This window comes from Xenopus laevis, chromosome 7S (assembly GCF_017654675.1).
Source record: "Xenopus laevis strain J_2021 chromosome 7S, Xenopus_laevis_v10.1, whole genome shotgun sequence".
NCBI classification, from domain to species: domain Eukaryota; kingdom Metazoa; phylum Chordata; class Amphibia; order Anura; family Pipidae; genus Xenopus; species Xenopus laevis.
In genome coordinates this window covers 103,528,565-103,544,754 of record NC_054384.1, presented here as the reverse complement: position 1 = coordinate 103,544,754, position 16,190 = coordinate 103,528,565, and the positions used below count along the sequence as shown (strand labels likewise).

The window sequence follows — 16,190 nt, the reverse complement described above, 5'->3', positions numbered from 1 at the left end:
ATTAACGGACGTCCATTGACTTTAATGGGCGCCGGCGTAAATTTTGACGCCAACACCCATTTTAAATTGCTGTTTCACGAATTTCGTGGCGAAACAAAACGGGGCAAATTCACCCATCTCTACAAACGATTTTTCTTGGAATGTCTTTTCCAGGAAATTTCGTTATTATTACGTCTACGGCCACCTCTAGCCCACATTCCTAATGTAAGGTATGACGCCTGCATTATTCACCCATATGAAAAATTGCAGAGGGCAATTAGTGGGTGGCCAGTGATCAATGAAGCCTGTGAAGCAGAGACATTACAAGACAAACTATACAGGACACCGGGTTCAAAATGAATCTTCAGCTTTATTCAGCCAATGGCAGAGATACATTCCTCACCTTCTCAGAAAGATACATCTGTGTATATGACAAATCATGTTATGTCAATTGTACACAAGACATTGCACAATATTCATTGACTTGTATTGCCCCAAATTTGTTGTGGCAACAGAAACCAGAAATGTAGTAGAATGCAAAAGACCGTCAGCTGAAAACGTGTAAATGTAGCCTTGCAAATAAACGGCACATTCCAATACTGTATTTTATCTAATTACAGGTATAAGATCCATTATCCAGAAAGCTCCAAATTACAGGACAGCCATCACCCATAAACATCATTTTATGCAGATGATTAAAATATTTAAAGATTACAGGATGGGACCTCTTATCCAGAATGCCCTTGGATTTTCCGGATAAGGGATCTTTCTGTAATTTGGATCTTCATACCTTAAGTCTACTAGAAAATCCTGTAAACATTAAATAAACCCAATAGGCTGGTTTTGCTTCCAATAAGGATTAATTATATCTTAGTTGGGATCAAGTACAAGCTACTGTTTTTTTTATTACACAGAAAAAGTAAATCATGTTTAAAAATGTTAATTATTTGATTATAAAGGAGTCTATGGGAGGCGGCCTTTCTGTAATCTGTAAATTTTCTGGATAATGGGTTTCCGGATAACAGGTCCCATACCGGTTTTATTATTACAGAGAAAAAGGAAATCATTTTTAAAAATCGGAATTATTTGATTATAAAGGAGTCTAAAAAATATTTGGATAATTTGGATTAAATGGAGTCTATGGGGGCAGCCTTTCCGTAATTCAGAGTTTTTTTGGATAATGGGTTTCTGGATAACGGATCTCATACCTGTATTTCCCTTGTCTCTGTAATAATAAAACGGTACCATATTATCATTTATTATCATATCATACATTATCCCAACTAAGATATAATTAATCCTTATTGGAGGCAAAACAAGCCTGTTGGGTTTAATTAATGTTTGATTTTTTTAGAAGACTTATGGTATGCAGATCCAGATCAGAAAGCCCATTATCCGCAACAGCCCAGGTCTCAAGCATTCTGGATAATAGATACCTGTATATGGAACAAATCACAGTTAAATTTTGAGTTTAAGTTAGTTTGCCATGCTGCAACTATTGTAAAGAATATTCTAAAATGTTGAATTTGGAATAATGACTGAAGTTAAAAATTATACAATAACCAGCAAAAACCACTGGTATGTGGGAAAACAGTAATGATGACTGCTTTGCCACTTTATAAATCGGCTTCCAAGGGGCAGATTTATCAAGGGTCGAATTTCGAAGTAATGGGAGTTTTTTTGAACTCCCATAACTTCAAAATTTGGTCAAATTTCGAATTTGAAAAACTTCGAAATGCGAATTCAAAAAGACCAACCGAAATTAATTCAAAGTTTGTTTTTTTTTGGCTGAATAGGTCAGTTTTCAATCGAATAGGTCCGTATTCGGCCAAATTAGAATCATACAAATTGAAGTAATAACGCATTCGATCAAATTCTAATCAAAGTTTTTCCGAAAAAAAACTTCGATTTTTAAAAGTCCACCAATTGACTCCATGTAGGTTCTAGGAGGTCCCCCATAGGCTAAAACATCAATTTGGCAGGTTTTTAGCCTGCAAATGGTCGAACTCAAAGTTTTTAAAGAGACAGTACATGATAAATTTCGATGTTTGAATTTTTTTCAAATTCAAATTGAATTTGGACTATTCCCTAGTCGAAGTACACAAAAATAGCTAGGAATTCAAATTTTTTTACTTCAAATTTTCACTTCGACCCTTGATAAACCTGCCCCTTCGAAATTTGAATTCAAAAAGACCAACCGAAATTAAGTTGGTTTTTTTTGTGACCGAATAGGTCATAGTACGAATCAAAGTAATAGCACATTCGATCGAATTCTAATCAAAGTTTTTCCCCAAAAAAACTTAGATTTTTCAAAGTCCACCAATTGACTCCAAATACGGCAGGTTTTAGATGGTGAATGGTCGAAGTCGAAGGTTTAAAGAGACAGTACATGATAATTTTCGATTTTTTTGTCAAATTCAGATTGAATTTGGACTTTTACTTCGAATTTTCACTTTGACCCTTGATAAATCTGCCCCTCTAATTTGAAAATCGGCGAAATTAGAATTCAGAAAGACCAACTGAAATTAAGTCTATGGTTTTTTTTTGCCCGAATAGGTTCGTTCGATCAAATAGGTCTGTATTCAGCCAAATTCCAATCGTACAAATCGAAGCAATAACGCATTCGATCAAATTCGAATCAAAAAACTTAGACGTCATATAGGTTCTAGCAGGTCCCCCATAGGCTAAAACAGCAATTCGGCAGGTTTTAGCTGGTGAATGGTCGAACTCTAAGTTTTTAAAGAGACAGTACATGATAAATTTCGATATTCGAATTTTCGCATTCTTTTCAAATTCAAATTGAATTTAGACTATTCCCTAGTTGAAGTACACAAAAAAAGCTCGAAATTCGAATTTTTTTACTTTTGACCGTTTATAAATCTGCCCCTAAGTGGGTTTTTTTTTCCGTTCTCATTATCCTAACTGCACTACAGTTGTAAAAGCCAACAGCTCATTGGTTACTTTAGGATACTGCTCTAGAGCTGCCGTTTCTGCCCACTAATGTCCAGTATTATTCTACTATTTACTCTTTGCTCTTGTGTGTGTATATATAGGCTGAAGAGCGTCATGGGAATTTTGAGGAGAGACTCCGTCAACTTGAAGCTCAGCTGGAAGAGAAGAACCAGGAGTTACAACGGGTAAGTAGTGAGTAAGTGCAAAACACTGAGCAATAAAGTAGTAGTAGTAGAGACCAAAAAATGTACTAAAAATATCTAGCAATTCTTATAAAATATTATACATATTATACATTTATCTAATGGGCTTCTTCAGCTTCTCGGTAAAATGGAAATGAAGTAGAAAAATTCAATTTGCAGTCGTATTACTGCTTTTTAATAGAAATTTTTTTTTGGATCCAAAGTCCGAAGTAACTTGTAATATCTGCTCACCTCGTCTCTGATCATATACAAATGTTTTGATGTTGCATTTCCAAACCCTGGCCCATTAGGTCTATGAGTCGCTGCTTGCAAATAATAAATATTAATTAACTGTCCCATAGATCCTTACAGCGAGTGAGCAAACAGTATTTTAAATAGAAACTCAATCTGACGCACTACTGCTACTGAGTGACAACTGCCAAGTGACAGGCAGTTTACTTGTATGTGGCATAAAGAAGCGCCAGTCGTTTCTCTGCCAGCTAATCTGTGTTGATGGAGAAACATTACAACTCCCATAAGCTTAAAGGAGAACTAACCCCTAAAAACCAATGTGGCTAAAAATGGCATATTTTATATAGTGATCTTATTGCACGAGGCTAAAGTTTCAGCTTGTCAATAGCAGCAATGATCCAGGACTTCAAACTTGTCACAGGGGGTCACCATCTTGGAAAGTGTCTGTGACACTCACATGCTCAGTGGGCTCTGATTGGCTGTTGAGAAGCTAAGCTTAGGGCTCGTCACTAATTATCCATCAGAAAATGAGCTTCCCCTGTAATATAAGCTGATGCTACAGGTTTGCTGATTATTAAATTCTGATGCTAATTGCACTGGTTTCTGTGCTGCCATGTAGTAATTATGTGTATTAATTACTAATCAGCCTTATATTGTGACATTTCTATTCTATGTGTACTGTATATTGTGAGTGGGTCCCTAAGCTCAGTAAGTGACAGCAGCACAGAGCATGTGCAGTGAATCAGCAGAAAAGAAGATGGGGAGCTACTGGGGCATCTTTGGAGACCCAGATCTTTACTGCTAAAGGGCTGTGGTTGCCTTGGGCTGGTACAGAAGCACAAAACATAATGTACAATATTTCTAGACTATTCTTTAGTTAAACTTTAGTTCTCCTTTAAGAATCACTGTGTTACAAAATGTCAGGATTTATCAGTGATGATGGGTATGATATTATCCCATTGACGTCATCGCTTTGGGCGCAGGTTTGGGCCTCACTATCACCTATCAAAGTGTTTTCATGGGGCAGGTGCTGTCTTATTGCAGTATACTCCGTCATACAAAGACCTGCCGTTATTTACTACAGGAGAATAATAGATCTGCTACACCAAGAGCAGGTTATCAATGCAGGGGCACTTAGCTGTGATGTTACAAATTCCAAAGCCATTAGATTTCTGCAGCCTCGGGGTTCTTAAATCTACACAGATTTCTGCTCCATGACATCTGCGGTGGTGAATGATCGCCAGTATTCCCCGAGCCCTTGGCTTTTTATAGAAGGATACAATAAATTGTCAAGTGCTGTAAGTCCCGCATTCATATGCTCTGATATCAATGTTTTGCACAGGCACGTCAGAGGGAGAAGATGAACGACGAGCACAACAAACGTCTCTCCGAGACTGTAGATAAACTTCTGTCTGAGTCAAATGAAAGGCTGCAGCTGCATCTTAAGGAGCGGATGGGAGCCCTGGAAGAGAAGGTGTGTCCGAGGCGGCCATATTTAGTGACTGTTATAAGTAACGGATTGATAAAGTGCTAACATATACCCCAGAGCTGTACTACTGCCCTAATATTCTGTTTAAGGACAAGTATAATAGGAAAAAGTAGTAGTGTCCAAGTATAGGGAGCTGGCGGAAACACAAACACTGCATCCATCAGGTGCAGATGTTTTCGGAGGATGAATGGAAGACATCTGAGCAAACAGCCCGCTGATAGAATGGGTTTGGGCCTCCTTGGGCCACCTGGAGAGGTGGTTAGGAGAAAAAAATAGGATCAGACAGCTATAGTTTCTATGAGAACCAGCAATGCTATCTCATATTCATTGGCTGTTAGACTGGAGGGTGTGTTTCGTAATCTGAGCTGAGAAGAACTGAGCATGCTCATGAGCCATCAGCCAAAGCTAATTCCTGCAGGAGGGGCAGAGAGGGTTAGAGGAGGAGAAAGAATTCTAAGTGATTAAGGGGATGCTGCAGCCTTTTACCAACCAGAGTGGACTCTATCTAAATATTTCAAAGAGGCTGTTCACTGATTAAATGTTTGTGTGTGTGTGGGGGGGGTTACATGTCCTTTAAACCCAGCAAGTTCGCAGCCGCTGCTTTTACCTGTATTTCTCTTATACTGGTCTCTCTCTTCCTTTGCCTGCTTCCTTTCTCTCAGAACACTCTCTCAGAAGAAATAGCTAACATGAAAAAGCTACAGGATGAGCTTCTTCTCAATAAGGTTTGTATGGGGTTATAATCCGCTCTGATTCCTTTCTCTGCAGTATCAGTGGCAGGGTATGTGTGCATATATATATATATTTATACAAATCACTCTGCTTTGATTACATAACTGTCCAAAACCTAAGATTATTTTTAAAGGAGAAAAAAAAGTCTTCTTCCACTTGGGGGTGCAAAATGTTAGGCACGCACAAGTGATTATTTACTTACCTGAAACCCCGGGCCAGTGCTCATCTCAGCAGAAAACTGCACCGGCCCGGGGTTATACCAGTGAGCACCACAGAGTGATCCTCTTCCGTCTTCTTCTTTCTTCAAATTTCCCGGGGCAGACACATGCGCAGTAGAGTGAAATAGCGACTTTTTAGTTCAAGTTCAGCTTTTTGCTGTACTGTTCATGCGCAGCTGCGAGAAGAAGAAGAAGTCGGAAGAGGATCACTCTGTGGTGCTCACTGGAATAACCCCTGCCCGGTGCAGTTTTCTGCTGATAGGAGCACCAGGTATGGATGCACCGAATTCAGGATTTGGTTTGGGATTCAGCCAGGATTCGGCCGAATTAGGTGAATCCTTCTGCCTGGCCGAACCCAATCCCGGGTGGGAAATCACGTGACTTTTTGTCACAAAATTTCCCCTTCCCATCCCTAATTTGCATATGCTAATTAGGATTTGGTTCAGTATTCGGCCGAATCTTTCGAGAATGATTTGGGAGTTCAGCCAAATCCAAAATAGTGGATTCGGTGCTTCTCTAGTTTCAGGTAAATAAATACAATCTCTTGGGGATGCCTAACATTGGGCACCCCAAGTGGAAGAAGACTTTCCTTCTCCTTTAAGGTGAACATGTTACACTCTCTTTTTTTTAAAGGAAAACTATACTCCCCAAACAATGTAGGTCTCTATAAAAAGATATTGCATAAAACAGCTCATATGTAAAACCCTGCTTCATGTAAATAAACCATTTTCATAAAAATATACTTTTCTAGTAGTATGTGCCATTGAGCAATCATAAATAGAAAATTGCCATTTTAAAAAATAAGGGCTGCCCCCTGGGCACACAAACAAACCAACAAACCCTACTTGTTAGGTCACATGAGCCAATTAACAGACAGAGTTGTGTCTTTTGCTTCCCACACTTCTTCCTGTTACAGTTAGAGCTGCAGTATTTCTGGTCAGGTGATCTCTTCCTGTTACAGTTAAAGCTGCAGTATTTCTGGTCAGGTGATCTCTTCCTGTTACAGTTAGAGCTGCAGTATTTCTGGTCAGGTTATCTCTTCCTGTTACAGTTAGAGCTGCAGTGTTTCTGGTCAGGTGATCTCTTCCTGTTACAGTTAGAGCTGCAGTATTTCTGGTCAGGTGATCTCTGAGGCAGCACTTAGGTCATCACAAAATGGTGGTTCAAGGCAAGAGATGTAAAAGGGCAAGATTTACTTAAACATATAGACCAGTTTCGTAAGATTCTTTAATATGCCACTTAATATGATGTAAACTATTAAGTGTTCATTTTAGGGTATAGTTTTCCTTTAATAGTCACTCCCTGGTGCCTTCAGTTGTAAATAGTCTCTTGTTTGTGGTATCACAGCTCATACTAAAACCAATATTTTCTTTGGTGTTTTAGGAGCAGCTGGTGACTGAGATTGAGAGGATGCAACTAGAAATTGACCAGCTGCGAGGACGACCTTCTTCCGCATACTCCAGGTAAGTGCCATAAAGACCAGTATGAATTATTCCTGCTGTGCTTTACTGGCTCCCTAACCTGTCAATAAACTAACACAGGCAGCATTGTTTTATTGGGCCTTTAGCTGCTGTGTGATGTCCGCATCTCTCTATATTTAGGAGAGGCTCTGGCTGCAGATTTATGGTTGCTTGGTATTCATAAAGCAAGCAATACTTCAAAACAGCCTTCCTAAATTATCACCAGCCGGTGCTTTATTTGTCATCTGGGAAAGATATACATGTGACTAGGGCGTTTGTGCCCATTATGATTGAAAATCCAGATAGCTGCCATCATAAAAGTCCAGCAACTAATGTAGACAGGGATACTGCAAAGCTGCTAAAAATCATGGCAAGGTTTCCACAAAATCATATTTTTTATGTTTTTTTTTTTTAAACAGGGGGTAGAAATCTGTAGTCTATAATAAAAATGTATCATTATTTGGGCACTCTACATTAAATATATAGAGATGTAGATAACATTGGTCTTTATTGTAGCTTCTGGTCTGTAATTGACCTAATAGATTATTGAGATTATTGGTATATGTAATATGTACGCAAAACATGATTTCTTTGTAAAAAAAAAAATAAAAAAAAGAGAGATGCCATATTGCTCCATAAGAGAAGCTGCCTTAAAGGAATTGTTCAGTAAAAAAATGAAAACTGGGTAAATAGATAGGCTGTGCAAAGTAATACAACCTTTTCAATATTGTTAGCCAAAAATGTAATGTATAAAGGCTGGAGTGACTGGATGTGTAACATAATAGCCAGAACACTACTTCCTGCTTTTCAGCTCTCTTGGTTTCCACTGATTGGCAGTAACCAATCAGTGACTTGAGGGGGAGGCACATGGGTCATAACTATTTTTGAATCTGAGCTGAATGCTGAGAATCAATTGCAAACTCACTGAACAGTTATGTCCCATGTGGCCCCCCTTATAGTCACTGACTAACTCAGAGTTAGAGAGCTGCAAAACAGGAAGTAGTGTTCTGGCTATTATGTTACACATCCAGTCACTCCAGCCTTTGTACATTACATGTTTGACTAACTATGTTAGAAACATTTTAAATTTTGCCAATTTATTTACCCAGTTTTTATTTTTACACTGAACTGTTCCTTTGATAGACATCTAAAAGCTCATATATGAGCAAAGCACTAGTCTGTATGCAATATTTATACACCCATACATGCTCCTTTGCCACTTGCATCGAGGGCCCTTCAGTTTTAATGGTAAATTATGTGCTGGTACATGCATTGACATGAACCATAAAATAACTCCCAGCCTGGGCCTGCTGGTAATTCCAGAGTTCCCAAAGTGTCAGTAGGTATAACTGTCATGCAGCAAACACATTTAAATCTTATGGTTTTATCAAAGCTGCACCCAAGCTTGCACAAATGCAGGAAAATGGGGTGCACTGCAACAGGGGACTTCCCAAACAGGCTGCTACTTTGCATCTGTATCACTGTACTGTTGGAATAAAACTAGGTGACTTGTATTTGGAAAAGTGCACTTTACTCCGTGTGTCATAAATAAGCCCTCAGTAGCACACTCAGACTATTCTTCCTACACTTTTATAATACCCAATATTTTCACCAGTAGAATGTACCTGTTTTATGGAGCCTAATTCCCAGAAATTTAATTCTAACTAAAAAAAGCAATGGTAGCTAAATGCTACTTATAAAAGGTGAACCTTCCCTTAATGCCCCACACCAATTTTAGTTTTATGTTTGTTCATAAAGAACTCAGATTTCCAAACCTTCCATCTGCATGCCATAGTACATCACTGCCAGTGGTTTTATATCATATCCATTATCTCTGTGGTTTTTGTGCTTCGTCTTTGATTAGCATATTCAGCTATTGGGTAATGGTTTCTGTTGTCTTAAAAAGGAGTTGCAATTATCGAAAAGACATTACTGAAGAGATCTTGCAAATTAACAGAGCACTGTGTGGGGGTGTTTTTGGACAGCCAACTTACAGGAGAGAGGGGGAAGGTGGCGGAGAAGGAGATAGAGAGAGGGTGTAGGAGGGAGATGGAGAGGTGAGAGAGGCAGTGTGGAGAGAGAAGGATGGGAGCGATGGTACTGCAGGAGGGAAAAGGATGGCAATCAATGGATACCTATGCATGTGTAAGATGGGGTTGTAAAGAAGAATTGGTGGTAGAAATGGGACAAGAGGGAGATTTTCAAGAGAGGATTAGAATTCCTAAATTCTGTGAGTTCTAGAGAGGGAGAGACAAGGAAAGTGTGGGTTTCAGAGAGTTTATACTAGAAGAGATAGGGAGGGTGACTGAGTTCTAGTGGTTCCAGAGAATCTTATAATAGGTGAAAAGGGAGTTATTACTAAAGAGGCAAGAGAAAAAGACAGATAAGGAGAGTGTTTTATACTGGAAAATACAGGAAGAGTGATTAAACTCTAGAGATAGAGAGAGAGAACAAGTTCCAGAGAGTTTTATACTGGAAAATATAGGAAGAGTGATTGAGCTCTAGACAGAGAGAGATGAGAAGTGTGAACAAGTTCCAGAGAGTGTTATACTAGAAGAGAAGGGAGGGTGATTGAGTTCTACAGATGGAGAGTGATTCCAGAGAATGTTATAATAGTAGAAAAGGAGAGAGTGATTACTAAAGAAGGAGACAGATAAGGAGAGTGGTTGAGTTCCAGAGAGTGTTATACTGGAAAATATAGGAAGAGTGATTGAGCTCTAGAGAGGGAGAGATGAGGCGAGTGAACAAGTTCCAGAGAGAAATACAGAGAGTAATTAAGTACTAGAGAGGGAGAGATGAGAAGAGTGGTTTGAGTTCCAATGTGTTTTACTACAAAGATAAAGGTAGAGTTAATCTGGAGAGAGTAAGATGGAGAGAGTGGTTAAGTTGCAGAGAGTGGTATACTATCAGAGATAAAGGGAGAGGGACGGAGTTCTACAGAGGGTAAGGTGAAGAGAGTGATTATGTTTTAGAGAGTGTTATACTAGGAGAAGTCAAGAGAGTGACTGGATTCTAGGAAGGGAAAGATAAGGATAGTGGTAGAGTTCCAGAGAATAGAAAAATAAAGGAAGAGATGGAAGACATATTCAGATAAAGAGTTGAGAGGGTTTAGTTATTTACTGCAGGACTTTAATGTTAATGAATCATCCCTCGTTTGCATTTATAATCCAGGAGACAGGGGCATCCTTGGCCTGTGTGTATTTCCTAACAGCCAAATTATCAGAATAACGTCTGTCTCATCTCTACATTTCTTGCAGGTCTCTCCCAGGAAGTGCCCTGGAGTTGAGATACTCACAGACTCCAACACTTCCCATGGGCAGCCATGTGGATCACTACAGTGGCACATCAGTCATCAGGCGGCCTAAAAAAGGGCGTTGGGCAGCAATGAAGGATGATCCATCAAAGGTATAGTGCCCAAGTACAGAGTGTGGAACCTTGGTGGTGTGCTTATAATAGCAAGCCAGCCAATAGGAGAGTGCCATGAAAAAGGATGGTTAATTCATCAGAATTCCTGTGGGTCTGCAGCACAAATATGAATTCTGTAGGAGAACTTGATAGACCAGGAAATTATCCACTCGTGTATGGCGGGTAGCCCAGTAGTGTCATAAGAAAATCTAACACTGTTTATGGGTTACTAAAGTTACTGCTGTTTTGGAGGTAAATGGACTGCAAGTCTACCAGGTATGGGGATGTTTCATTGTTGGGGTGAAAGGTTTAGCTTAGTGTGACACACAGCATCATGGGTACTGGAGTACAGGGCTGCTGCATTGTTGGGGTAATGGGATTGGTGCAGCAATACAAGTACAGGTTATAGTATCGGATGTGGAATGGTATAGGGCAGGCATGTCCAAAGTCAGGCCGTGGGCCAATCGCTGTCCGTTTTAAAATTTACACCGGCCCTCAGTAATACAGTTGTTAAAATTAAAGGGGATCTGTTGCTTTTAGGAAAAAGTCACTTAACTGTAGTGGCTGTTTAAAACATCTGTTTCACAAATAGTCTTTTCTTTGTAATTAGAGTTTTAATACTTAATGCATTATATAGGAGCATGGCTGAGTTACAGTAGGAAAGAAGTGTTAGGCGGAGGAACCACATTAATAAACCGCTTTTTTAATCAATCTGTGATAATAGATTTATTAAGTATGTTCGTATCAATAACAGTTATCCTTTAATTCAGGCAACTGGAACAGATGATTCTGATGGGTAGATACAAAAACACAGGGCCTCAGATGTTTGTGCCGGGGCTGTGAGACTTGGCTGAATAAATACAGGGAGCTATGTTGGTTAGTGATGGGTGAATAAATTTGCTCGGCACAAATTCGTGGCGAATTTTCATGTTTCGCTGCAGCGAAAATTTGCCGGCGTCATAAACTTTTTAAACGCACGTTGGAAAAGTCGCTTGTGTCAAAACCATCGCGCGTCAGCGCTATTCGGACGTGAAAATTCATGTTTACAATTTTGTGGGTAATTTGCAAATTTTTCGGCGAATCGAAACGGGAGAAATTCGCCCATCACTAATGATGGTTTGATAAACTAACATGAGATGGTTGGATACAGTAACAAACAGATTTATATTAGATGGTTACAGTAATGAAGGGAATCTTTGACGTTAAATACCACAAAACGAGATGCACAGAATTCAGTATTCGGTTCGGGATCCGGCCAGGATTGTGCCTTTTTTTTTTTAGCAGGATTCGAATTTGGGCAAATCATTCTGCGAGGCCGAACCGAATCCAATCCTAATTTGCATATGCATATGAAGAAAGAAAATTGCGTGACTTTTTGTCACAAAGCAAGGAAGTATAAAAAGTTTTCCCTTTCCCATATGCAAATTAGGATTTGGTTTGGTATTTCAGCTGAATCTTTCGCGAAGGATTCGGGGGTTTGGCCAAATTCAAAATAGTGGATTTGGTGCATCCCTAATTTTTACTAAGAGCTTTAAAGGAATTGTTCAGTATTAAAATAAAAAATGCGTAAATAGATTGGCTGTGCAAAATAAAAAATGTTTCTAATAGAGTTAGTTTCATACCTCCCAACTGTCCTGTTTTCAGAGGGACAGTCCCTCTTTTGACATCTCAACCCGCAGTCCCTCGTTTGTACTGGACAGTCCCGATTTTCTCTGCACTGAACAGGCAGAAAAAGTAACAATGTTTCTAACTTAATTGGCTTTTGGCAGAGAGTTCACAATAGCCACAGCTGCAGATAAGATACTTCTGTAACAATTTTGAGATAAGCAAATAAGTAATTGTAACAATATAAGATAACAGGTCCCTTGGGAAAAGTTAGACTCCCAGCTTAAAGGGCAATCCACCTTCATTAGCAAAACAGTAATAACTGAAAAAAAAACACAGAAATATGTTCAAACTTTCATAACCTGGCCACCAAATTGGCGTGGCCCAAAAAAATTTGTCCCTCTTCTTATGTCCATAATGTTTTTTTTTTATCATTCACAGACAGACACTAGTGGTGCTGTTTCTATGCAATAACCGGGTGCAGAGAGATGGCTGGGCTGACAGTATTTGTGCAAATTTTATAATTTCGCCATCGGCGAATAAATTTGTGAAATTGCAGCGAAAATTCGCTAGCATCAAAGTTTTTTTGACGCCGGCGACAATTTAACGGACGCCATTGACTTTAATGGCCGTCAAATGTCACCAGTGTCATTTTTGACTTTGGGGTCAAAGTTTGCGTTTCGTAAATATTTCGCCTGTTTCGCGAATTTCGCGGTGAAGCGAAACGGGACAATATCGGCCATCACTAATAGTATGTAAAGACATATAAGGATCTGTAAATAATTCTCTTCTACCTCACTAAAGTAGCTCTTTTCTTTTATTGCTCTCCTCCTGGATTCCATCCCGTGTAAGTACCTTTGTCTTTTCTTCTATTAATCCTAAATGTAGTTACCATGCACGAATATTGAAAGGAGCTGCACTCTAGGACACACTGATACCGAGGTCGATGTTGCCTCCTCCTGGACGTTGTTGTCCTTTGACCTTATGTAAATCAGCATTTTCATATGAACCTTAGGACATTGGGTAATTGTACAGGAAACATTAAAGGGGTGGTTCACCTTTAAAGTAACTTTTAGTATGTTATATAATGCCCCATTCTAAGCAGCTTTGTAATTGGTCTTCATTATTTATTTTTTATAGTTTTTTTTTTAATTTGCCTTTTTCTTTGGAATCTTCTCAGCTTTCAAATAGGGGTCACTGACCCCATCTAAAAACAAATGCTCTGTAAAGCTACACATTTATTGTTCTTGCTACTTTTTTATTACTCCTCTTTCTATTCAGGTCCTCTCCTATTCATATTCCAGTCTCTAATTCAAACCAGTCCATGGTTGCTAGGCTAATTTGGATCCATGGCAACCTGCTTGCTGAAACTGCAGACTGGAGAACTGCTGAATATAAATTTAAATAACTCCAAAACCACAAATAATAAAAAATGAAAACCAGTTAAAAATTGTCTCATATCACTCTGTACATCCTACTAAAAGTTAATTTGAAGGTAAACAACCCCTTTAAGGGGTTAATTTATTAATTCCGAATGCCAAAAACTCAAAAAATGCAAATTGTTTTAATAAAAAATCTGAATTATTAGTGGGGAAAAAAACGTGAATTTTTTGGGATTTATTATACCCCAAGGATGGAAAAAGTCTGAATCTGAAAATCCAGCATCTCAGAGGTTGTATATAAGTCAATGGGAGAAGTCCCTATCCTGTTTGGAAATTTCTGTAGTCTGCGCTGGAATTAGCACGAAAATCCGATTATTTCGGACGTTTTGGCCAAAAATCATGCTTTTCTATTAATAAATAATGTCCAATCGTGGATTCTAGTTTGATTGGACCTTTTTTATTGAAATAGTCAGACATATTCGGATTTTGACAAATAAAGCATTAAAAATACGGTGGTTGAATTCTTTTTGTTTATTGGGCCCCCTCAGGTCCCAGGGCTGTAGTGTGCCTAGTCACTCTTTGTCATTTTGTCTTTGAATCCTTGAAGAAATGATAAAAAAGTCAGTGAGGCACCAGACCATGTGCACTTTTTGGGGTACATTGCAAACTTTTTCTATATACTGCACAATGTTTTTTCTTGTTAAGACCTAGTTTGGTTTGCTATAGTATTATAAATGTTGTGTATTTCTTTTAACCTTATTATTTAGGTGTTTGATTTGCAGCCCTTTATATTATTATTATATTCTACATTAAAGGGGTTATTTATTAAAGTCAGAATGCCAAAAACTCGAAAAATTCTAGTTTTTTTGAATAGAAAATCAGAATTTTTTGTGAATTTTTTTTAATTGTTTCGTGATTTATTATACCCCAAGGATGGAAAAAGTCTGAATCCGAAAATCCGGCATCTCAGACCTGCCGAGGTTGTATATAAGTTAGGGATGCACCGAAGCCATGATTCGGTTCGGGATTCGGCCTTTTTTAGCAGGATTCGGATTTGGCCAAATCCTTCTGCCAGGCAAAACCGAATCCTAATTTCATATGCAAATTAGGGACGGGGAGGGAAATCGTGTGACTTTTTGTCACAAAACAAGGAAGTAAAAAATGTTTCCCCTTCCCACCACTAATTTGCATATGCAAATTAGGATTTGGTTCTGGGTTTGGCCGAATCCAAAACAGTGGATTCTGTGCATCCCTGATATAAGTCAACGGGAAAAGTCCCAAAGATTTCCTGATCTGCACTGGGTTTCGTGCAAAAATCCAAAGATTTCGTTGTTTTTGGGCAAAAATCTGAAAAAAATTGGATTTTTCCGGCGAAAAGTCTGAAAAATTCATACGATTCAAATTGTCGGACGATTTTATCAAGTTTTTTCCCATACTGGAATTTTTCGGGAAAATCTATTGATAAATAAAGGGAAATAACCCGTGCAGATTTTGGCAGAGTATTTCAGATAAATTCAGATTTTGATAAATAACCCCCTTAAAGTATCAACTGCATTGTCATGAATTGAGACCTGCACTGAATCCTGGTGTTATTTGTTTAACCCTTCTCTTTCTTCTCTTTCAGACACGAACGCTGGATGAGCAGGATTGGGAGCTTGCCCAGCAGGCCAGTGTGTTGGCTAACGTGGCTCAGGCCTTTGAAGGTGACTTGGATGGGTCGGATGAAGACGACAGAGACACCATCTTTAGCTCAGCGGACCTGCTGTCTCCCAGTGGTCAGACAGATGTACAGACGCTCGCCATTATGCTACAAGAGCAGCTTGAAGCCATCAACAAAGAAATAAAGTAATAAAAAGCACCTGCCATTGCAGCCTGACCTTGCTCTATATCTTCTGTTTGTTTACATTCTATTCTCCTTACAGGTTAATCCAAGAGGAAAAGGAGACCACAGAGTTGCGAGCTGAGGAAATAGAGAGTCGAGTGACCGGCGGCACTCTGGACGGATCACTGGGACGCTACCGATCTGCCACTTCCATCCCCACATCTGTCACCACATCGACTCTAGCCAGTCCTTCCCCACCCAGCAGCGGCCATTCCACCCCACGCATCACCCCGCAGAGCCCTGCCAGAGAAGGAGACAAATTTGTAAGTTCCTTTCAGTGCAGATGTTACCAAAATCAGGGTTACCATTTGTGCTCATTGTTTTAGGTAGAACTACAGTAGAACCTCCAGTTTACGTTTTTCAGGGGACCAGGAAAAAAATTTGTGTAAAATCTGGGAAAATGTAAAATCAGGGAAATGTGTTAAAGTAACTTTTTCTTCCTTTCTGAGATATAATATTTACTGTGTTAATAACAAGGGTTACAGGAATTCTTCAGTATAAAAATAAAATTAGGTAAATAGATAGGCCGTGAAAAATAAAAAATGTTTCTAATATAATTAGTTAGCCAAAAATGTAATGTATAAAGGCTGGAGTGACTGGATGTGTAACATAATAGCCAGAACACTACTTCCTGCTTTTCAGCTCTCTTGGT

At 39.0% G+C, this 16,190-nt stretch overlaps 1 protein-coding gene across 3 annotated transcripts in view; it reads left to right on the top strand.

Moving 5' to 3' along the window:
- Positions 1–16,190, top strand: part of LOC108705384 (liprin-alpha-3-like) — a 95,880-nt gene that overhangs the window by 61,131 nt on the left and 18,559 nt on the right. For 2 of the 3 annotated variants that reach the window (XM_041571648.1, XM_041571646.1), the window contains exons 10-16: positions 3,033–3,116; positions 4,708–4,839; positions 5,517–5,579; positions 7,188–7,267; positions 10,522–10,669; positions 15,281–15,501; positions 15,579–15,801. In XM_041571648.1, the coding sequence (XP_041427582.1) occupies positions 3,033–3,116; positions 4,708–4,839; positions 5,517–5,579; positions 7,188–7,267; positions 10,522–10,669; positions 15,281–15,501; positions 15,579–15,801 (951 nt within the window). The remainder of the gene's footprint in view (positions 1–3,032; positions 3,117–4,707; positions 4,840–5,516; positions 5,580–7,187; positions 7,268–10,521; positions 10,670–15,280; positions 15,502–15,578; positions 15,802–16,190) is intronic. The other variant, XM_041571647.1, reaches the window with a different exon arrangement.